The sequence below is a fragment of the Triticum urartu genome, unplaced genomic scaffold, assembly GCF_003073215.2.
Source record: "Triticum urartu cultivar G1812 unplaced genomic scaffold, Tu2.1 TuUngrouped_contig_1505, whole genome shotgun sequence".
Taxonomy (NCBI): domain Eukaryota; kingdom Viridiplantae; phylum Streptophyta; class Magnoliopsida; order Poales; family Poaceae; genus Triticum; species Triticum urartu.
In genome coordinates, this window is record NW_024111943.1 from 68,273 (window position 1) to 77,128 (window position 8,856).

At 43.3% G+C, this 8,856-nt stretch overlaps 1 protein-coding gene across 1 annotated transcript; it reads left to right on the plus strand.

Moving 5' to 3' along the window:
• Positions 1-1,735: 1,735 nt before the first annotated feature.
• LOC125526710 (O-fucosyltransferase 16-like) lies at positions 1,736-6,699 on the plus strand. The gene is made up of 9 exons (XM_048691351.1): positions 1,736-2,084; positions 2,532-2,619; positions 2,776-2,852; positions 3,487-3,575; positions 3,689-3,872; positions 4,837-5,018; positions 5,102-5,204; positions 5,287-5,618; positions 5,724-6,699. The coding sequence occupies exons 1-9, from the start codon at positions 1,914-1,916 to the stop codon at positions 6,238-6,240; spliced, it is 1,743 nt and encodes a 580-aa protein (XP_048547308.1). The 5' UTR covers positions 1,736-1,913; the 3' UTR covers positions 6,241-6,699.
• The last annotated feature ends 2,157 nt before the right edge of the window (positions 6,700-8,856 follow it).

Consider the following 8,856-nt stretch of genomic DNA (forward strand, 5'->3'; position numbering starts at 1 on the left):
GGTGAAGTGGCGATAGCAACTAGGTGGAGGCCCTATGTGCTTCGATCTCTTCGTCGCAATGGTGTTTGCTCCGACGCTGTGGTGGGAATTGGAGGCCTCGTTCCGGATGCAGCGGGGTCGTCGGTGTTATCACCATCGAGAATGAAAGTGGCGACCTAATCTGGAAGACGGCCGGTTCAACACGAGAAAGGCGGGGTGGGATAGTGGCTTCGGGTCTTCTCTCCAATATTGTTGGATGAGTGCAGTGAAGTCGTGGATAGAAGGGTGTGGGGATGATCCCGGTCGACGAGCCACAAGGTCTTAGGCCGCACGATGGTTTGCTTCATCGACTCACAACGCGCTTGTCTATTATGGCACTGATTCTATCCGGGGCAAGTTGACGTCTTCCTTCCGTCCGACAAATCTTTTGCGATGGCGGCGTATGGCGGCGACAGCTGGTTATTTTGCTTTTAGGATCCCAAACGTTTCTTTAAAAAAATTGTGGGTTTCTTCTTCTTGCAAAGTGTTGTCCCGTTTGTGTTCTGACTGCCTCTTGATGAACTTCCGTGAGATGGTTTTCGCTCGCTCCCAGCCCTACGGTTCGGGGCGATCCATCTGCTCTCAACCGCACCGACCTCCAAGCCACTACCGCATGTCCCTACCTCATCTGTCCGTTGGTCCGGCGACCGGAGGCGGTGGGGACCCTGGTGCTTCGGCATAGGTCTATAGTTAGGTTTGGCCTAGTGCTTTCTTGAGGTGTTGCTTTCATGGAGGAGGTAATGCCGCATCGGAATAATTTGCCTCCGCTCTTCCTCCATCTCGTCGTCGCTGCAACCGGTGGCGTCCGGGGGCAGGTGGCCCGGTCGTCTGGTGGTTGGCTGATGGCACTCTCGCGGGTCGCGGTCGTGTCAGATGTTGTAGTTGTGTTTACTGTCTTACAGTTGGGTGCGTGGATGACGGCAGGCGACGACGTTCCTCTTCTTCGACTACATCGGTTGAAGTTGATGGTGTCGAGATCTGGTGACCACGGGGAAGATCCCCAGCCTATGTGCCACAAAGACTTGGTCTCGTCGCTTGCGGCGACCCGCTTCATCGGCTCAAAAAGCATATTTGTATGCGGTGGTGCTCTCCTAGATCTTGGTATGGTAGCTGTTCTCATCTTTTTCCGGTGTTGCCATGGTGGCAGCGGAGGACGTTTGTGGACTATTTTTCGGCGAGGCACGAGTTTCTGCAAGGGTGAAACAGTAGTTTTACCTCTTGTGTAATTCTTTGTGCAAAGTTGCTTGACAAGCATTTGTGTCTCGTATGGTATATGTGTAATCTCTGTGAATAGATTGTCTAATGAATTACTCCCTCCGTTCCAGAATATAAGGTGCATTGGTTTCCGTGCAAGTCAACCATTTGAAAGTTTGACCAAGATTATAGAACAAAATAGAAATATCTGCAATACCTAATAAGTAAAATATGAAACTACCTTTCATGCTCAATCAAATGATATAAATTTCATATTGTGGATATTAATAATTTTTCTAAAAATTTGGTCAAACATGCACTCGTTTAACTTTTGAGAAAACAAATACACTTTATATAAAGGAAGGTCCGAGGGAGTATATGGTTGCTTAAAAAAAAAGACTGCCTCTTGATTGTGGCTAAGTTCTGCTCATGAATAAATGACACATGGTTTACCTCGGAAAAAAATTGGCCAGGCCACTTTAATAAGCGCTTTATTACAAGAAACACAGCGTGCCAATATTCAAATAGAAATCTCCATTTCCGGCAAGGTGCGCTACGCTAGGGACAAAAATGCCGCGAGCCCCAAATCCCCGACGCCGATGCCATAGCCCCTGATCTATGTTGCCGCCGCCGCCCCGGCGACCGCCCCGCCGCGTCACCCGTGTCGCCCGCCGCCCGTCTCCCCTTGCCCCCGACCGGAGATGGGCTACCCGAGGCGCCGCGCCCACCCGCGCCGCGGCGCCCTGCTGCCGGCGGTGGCGGCGCTCCTCCTGCTTTTCCTCGCCGTATCGCTCCTCTCCATCGCCATCTCCGCGCCGCCGCTCGCGGACCGCCACCCCGGCATCTCCCGCCGATCCCTCCGCCACCCTCCGGTACGGACGCCAGCTCCGGCTCTTCCCCCCAATCCCTCGACCCTTCGCGCAGTTCGATTCGATGTCTTGTTTTGCTCTCTGTGCGCGAGTGCGCATCCGAACAGCTCGGCTGCCGAAAACGCAGGGCTAAGAGGGCGGGCGGCGACGCCTCCGGCAATGCGAGGATTTAATCGTGATTCATGTATCGGATGGATTGTTTGATTAATATGGAATATGGGTTGATGATTGTGACCTGTTCTAGTCCTCCTACCATAGCTGGTTTGATCCGTGGAGGGTTTAGTCTTGAATGCACCGGTTCCTTCGGTCACTCTTCTTCGAATTCTCTTGTGTTAATATGTTTTAAACTGGATATAACTGATTGATTGATTGATGAAAGCAGCAGCCGGTGTTTAACTTCAGTATATAACTGATTGATTAATTGGTTGTTGTCGTGTTACCCAAATGTAGATGAGTCGATGGACTGCGAGAGATCTGTGGGGTTCGGAGCTCGCTAGCAACTTCTATGGATGCAGTCACTCTAGCGGAAAATTTCTCGGTGAGCCCTTGTGTACATGGTGTGGATGATGAATGTATCTCTGTGTGTGTATCAGTGCTTGTAGAGTGCTACATTTTGGGAATAGTTTTGAGGTGTCATCTTTGTATTACGTTAACTTTACTAATTCCCTCCTAAAGCCTTTTTAAAATCCTGCAGATTCCAGTGTTGCCACGCAACCAGATCGATATTTGCTTATTGTTACAAGTGGAGGTCTGAATCAGCAGAGAACAGGGGTGAGGTGCACCTGTCCCGACCTCCCTCCCTTGTATGAATATGCTCTCATGCGTGTGAATGGATATGATTAAAAAGCACTAACCTCATCTTCACTGATTGTCTAAGATATTTCATCAGGGTCTCCTTCAAATATTTGCAGTATCTAAATTTGTTTTTGTGCCCTTCTGAGTGTTATTTGTCCAAGAAAATATCAAAATACCATTCTTCTGATACAATGCCGTAATACATTTGAGAAGTTTCTGTTGGGCTAGAACTACACTTTTTTTTGGACCGGACTAGAGCTACACATTAGAAGCATGTGCTGTTTATTTTGCAGTTTTTTTTGGAAACAATGGGCTCTCCTGTCCATTTCCATTCATTCATTCAACAAAAGAAAAAAAAAACGAAGAGCAGATCTATTTGCCAGTATACTATGTGATACCAGCTTCCTTTGTTTCTTGAGCCTTATTTCTTTTCCTTATGGCTATAGAGTTGATAGTTTCCATCCCCATTCTTGAGTTACACAGAATAACAATTTACTGCAGCACTCATGCTTTGTACATTACTTGCAACTCTGAAGTGTGCGTGTTTTTTTCTGTCTTGTACCTTTGGACTGTGTGTATCAGTCAAGTCATGGCATTTGCTTATTTTCAGATAGTTGATGCTGTAGTTGCTGCGCGCATTTTAAACGCTACACTTGTTGTTCCCAAATTGGACCAAACATCTTTCTGGAAAGATTCAAGGTATGCAATTAGTGAGCGCTCCCAAATTTGAACTCATGGTCTTCTATGACTGTTCAATTGTTTAAGGTGAACCAATTGCACTTGTTCTATAATTAATGCAATATCTGCTGCAGCAATTTTTCCGAAATCTTTGATATCGACTGGTTCATTTCATTTCTTGCGAAGGATGTCAAAATTATCAAAGAACCTCCACAAAAAGGAGGTAAAGCTGTGCGACCTTATAAAATGCGTATACCCCGAAAGTGTACTCCACAATGTTACTTGAAGCGTGTCTTGCCTGCACTTCTGAAGAAACATGTAAGTTATTGGCCTTTTGGCTTACTAGGAACCCTCATTTTAGAAAGAAGTAGGAGCCCTCATCACTCTGCTTTATATGTTCTATACGAAATTCTCCTGATTTTCTTGTCATCCACAACATGTCAACATATTAAACTCCGTTAAAAGACGTCCCACTTATTTGCTAGTGCCTTTCTGGCCTGGCGGGGAGTATTGGCTTGTGCAACTATCGGAATATCCGGCACCAAGATTATGATGGAGCACCGCTTCAGGGTTCGGGGTGAAAACTCTAGTCCTGGCCTTTATTGATCGGCTCAGGAGTGACGAACTTGCTTCGTTACCTTGTTGAAGGCGGTGTCTCCTTGCTGTTGCGCTGGCCTTCATTGGCTGTTCTCAGCTATCAGGATGAAAATCCATGTCCATGCCATTCCGGCCAGACATGGCGACGAGGACATGAGGGTGTTTATTCCTTCTTGGAGACGTTGCTGTGGAAGAAGTTGACTTTGGTCATAGGTGTTAATTTCATGCCTTGTAATGGTTCGGCCGTGGTTGCCTATGTTGTGCACTCTGTTTGTTGATTTTTTTGCCATCGTTGCCTTGCGTTGACTATAATAACAAATGGCCGTGTGCATCATAATGATGCAGAGGTTGGGGGTTTCAGCCTCCTTTTCAAAAAAAAGTTAAGCATTTATGGACATTCGTTAGATTAACTGGCCAGTTACTTTACCTGATACTCTGACAGTTGATTTTTTTTTCTAGTAACTTAGACAACCTTTACCGAATTTACCTATGTAGGGGTGTTTTCCATTTATGCTGGCATTCTATTCATTCTGTAACTTCTTGGTACATTGTGTTGCTTTCTATGCCTGTCTGTAGTTTGATTTCTCTTTTAGCTCATTTTTTGGATCAGGTTAATTTTGATAGATTTCAGTAAATGAAAAATCCGCACTAACATAGCTTATTTACTATGTATCTCGTGTTGCAGGCTATTCGACTGACTAAATATGACTATAGGCTCTCAAATAAGTTGGACACTGACCTACAAAAACTGCGCTGCAGAGTAAATTACCATGCTTTGAGATTTACTGATCCAATAAAAGAGTTGGGTAAAAGGCTAATACAGCGAATGCGAGAGAAGAGCAGATATTTTATTGCTCTTCATCTGAGGTACAGCTAGTTGAAGCTGTCCTTGATCTACACATTTCCTTTGGTCATAATTTTATCTATCTAAGTTCACTCCTTTATGGCAGATTTGAAAGTGACATGCTTGCCTTTTCTGGGTGTTATTATGGTGGTGGAGAAAAGGAGAGAAGAGATCTAGGTGCCATTCGCAAGCGATGGAAAACCTTGCATGTATGAACAGTTTCATGTCTCAGTTACTTAGATAGTGAGCTAAAGCTACCTATTGCTAACCTGTTGTGTTCTTAAATTTCAGACAAGTAACCCAGAGAAAGGAAGAAGGCAAGGTAGGTGTCCACTAACTCCGGAGGAGGTAGGGCTACTGTTGAGGGCATTGGGCTATGGAAGCGATGTCCATATCTATGCTGCTTCTGGTGAGATATATGGAGGGGAAGAAACTTTGGCACCCCTCAAAGCGCTCTTCCCAAATTACCATACAAAAGAATCATTGTCAAGCAAAGATGAGTTGACTCCATTCTTGGCACACTCATCCCGCATGGCCGCAATTGATTTCATTGTCTGTGATGGAAGTGATGCTTTTGTGACTAACAATAATGGCAACATGGCCAAAATACTTGCTGGGCGGAGGTGATGCTTCTGTTCCTTCTGTTGTATATCTCTGTTGGCCATTTGTATTTTTCGTTCATCTTAGTACATTTCTGAATTCTGACCGTGTGATGCTGCTCCTCGCAGGAGATATTTTGGCCACAGGAGAACAATCCGGCCAAATGCCAAACAGCTCTACCACTTATTTACAAACAGAGGAAATATGTCATGGGACAAATTCTCGTCGCAGGTGCGAAAAGTCCAGAAAGGATTTATGGGAGATCCCATGGAAGTGAAGCCAGGAAGAGGCGAATTCCATGCCTACCCTGCTGCGTGTATATGCGAGAAGACGGACGAAAATAAATCGAGCCCTGGTAGTAATCAGGAAATTGTTAACCGCACGGGAATAAGGAAGGCCATCGGCGAACCAGCCTATCCTGTATACACCGACGAAGAGGCGGATGGATCTGACACTGAAGACGATCCCACAGGGACAGGAGAAGAAGAGATGATTACTGAAGAAGATCCTGCCGCTGGAGAAGAGATGGTCACTGAAGACGACCCCACTGCGACAGAAGAGGTAATTGATACCGAAGCTGAGGCCGACGATGATTCTTCGGTCAGACAGGAGGGTTCCGAGCTGGAGGAGATCCTTTCGGATTAACCGAGTTGCTATCCAGCTTGGAGGAATTAGCCAAGTTATTTGCATACAATACAAGTGTTGTATGTGGTAGAAACTAATGCGCATTGACCCCTCCAGAGTCCAGAGTAGAGCTGGTCCGCTGCCTCTGGTGTACATATAGATCTTGTGGTGGACTGAAGCTGTACATCCTCTCCCCTCCCCTCCTGGCCCAACAAGGGTGGCCTCAATTTGGCTCTCCAGTAGTACTTATCTTTAGAGTTCGTAACATTTGCGCCGTTGTTTGTAGCTCGTCGGAATGTGTTCGTTCTGCTTTCGAAGTTTCTGTCCTCTTCTCCTGGCCAAGCTTTCGTACATGTGCCATCTTCAATCTCTTGTGTTGTTCCTCTAAAAAGAAAAAATCTAATGTGTTGTTACAGTAAATATTATGAACTTTTTTTTTGTTTTTTTAGGGAATAAATATTATGAACTGATACTGTGATACAGTGCCGAATTGTTCTTTGCGCTATACTTTGTCATGTTTTGCTAAGGTGTGCATGTTCGCTCTGTAAGATTTGAGTAAACATTCATTCATTCGTGCATTTCTACTACTGTAGCGTTTCTATCGCAGTGTTTTCTACTGCATCGAATGTTTCTACTGCACCGGGCATACCAGCCCTTGCCTTTTTAATGTGTGTTTTTCAAGTAGCATAGAACCACAAACCAGTATTGAATTATTATTATCTGGCCATCAACATGATGATACACACGTCATAGAGAGAAGAAACCCATAATCGAGGTTGTCATCAAGTGCCATCGTCATCACTCCTACACAGAGACAGCGACTGCCAATATTAGGTTGTCCGACTTGAAGACCGCCAGACACAAGAGAAATATGCAGAGCTCGCGCCAACCAAGGCATCCTCAAAGTGCGGCGACTATACTCGCATTAAGCGAGTTGCTAGGACGTTTCGTTGAAGGGTCTACAGTAATTGGGCCGGCCGATTAGCGCATAGTTAATAAAGGAAAAAAGAGAGGAGAAAAGGGAGCGCGCAGGTTGATTCCAACCTTGGTCTCATGGTTGATGCAAGCGCGGCTAGCCACTGAACTAATTAAGTCGAAATGAGCCGGGTTTTCCATTGTTTCTTCCCTGTTTTTCCAGGATTTTTTCGTTTTTTTTATTGTTTTTCACCGGGTTTTCTCCATTTTCATTGTTTTTTCCTTTTTTCGTTGTTTTTCTTTGGTTTTCTTTCTTTTTTATATTCTTTTTTCCTTCTGTGGTTTTTATTCATTTTTTATTTCTTTTTTCTTTGGTTTATTTTGCTTTTTTTCATTTTTTGTCTTTCTTTGTTTCTTTTAGTTTTCATTCTACATTTTTTGTATATGTCAAAAATATTTTTCTAATACATGTTTAACATTTTTCCAACACAAAATTTAACATTTTTAATACATGGTCAATATTTTATCTATATACATTTAAAAAATGCTTGATTAACATTTTTCAAATACAATATAACATTTTCTAATACATGGTTAACATTTTTCCTATGCACATTTAACATTTTGTAAATGCAATATTAACATTTTTTTCACACATGGTCACTATTTTTTCTAAACAGATTTAAAATTTTTAATATGCTTGATTCACATTTTTCATAAACTTGTTCCAAAAAAATTCATATGCTTGATAAAAAAATATACATGATTAAATTTTTCCATCATTTTTTAATACCTAATCAACATTTTTCTATACACATTTAACATTTTTCAAATGCTTGATTAACATTTTATAAATACTTCTTAAAAAACTAAATGATTGATTAACATTTTTATATACATGATCACATTTTTTTCATCGTTTTTTAATACATTATCAACATTTTTTCTGTACACTTTTGACATTTTCCAAATGCTTGCTTGATTAACAATTTTGAAATGCTTGTTCACTTTTTTTTCAAATGCTTGATTAATATTTTTTTAATACATGATCAAATTGTTTCATAAACATTTTATTTTTTTATATATATTTCGTATATGCGATAAACGTTTTCTCTATACACATTCAACATTTTTCAAATGCTTGGTCAGTATTTTTCAAATGTTTTATGTACAGTAGTTTTTGTAATATATTTATTTAGAATATTTGGAATTATAAACAGAAGTAAAAAAAGGAAAGCAAAAAATGAAAAATAACAAAAATCGAGGTTGTTGTTCCCATGTGCATGGGCCGGGCCAACTCGTGCCACCCTTCAACGAAGGTTCCACCCGTCTCACTGAATGCGAGATATAGGGGCGCCCGCCTCAAAGACCACCAATCACATGTTATCGTCGCCACCTAGGCAGCTCCGACTCTGTGACGGCTTGGCGAGACAAAGACGAAACTTGTTGAACACGCCGAAAAGAGACTACTACCGAAGCCTTGTCGCGACCCTACTTAGCCAATCATCATCATCCTTGCAAAACTTGACACCACACGCCACACCTCACTCTCGGACGGGCACCTGCCGACCACAATGTCGCGAATGTCCAACCCCTAGAGAGCGTGAATGGGATCGAAGATCTTCAAGGCGACGCCCCAAGGGGGGAGCGACGTAGGAAACGACGTCATCCCCCGACCCGACACCAAGCCTTAAGCTTTCGCCCGGAGAACTAGATCCAGGG

What these genes read in the sequence shown, in the direction of transcription:
- LOC125526710 (XM_048691351.1), top strand. Translation starts at nt 1,914, where the DNA reads ATGGGCTACCCGAGGCGCCGCGCCCACCCGCGCCGCGGCGCCCTGCTG. An exon ending in CTGCACTTCTGAAGAAACAT is followed by an intron (nt 3,873 to 4,836) that starts GTAAGTTATTGG and finishes CTCGTGTTGCAG; the next exon opens with GCTATTCGACTGACTAAATA. An exon ending in AGCGATGGAAAACCTTGCAT is followed by an intron (nt 5,205 to 5,286) that starts GTATGAACAGTT and finishes CTTAAATTTCAG; the next exon opens with ACAAGTAACCCAGAGAAAGG.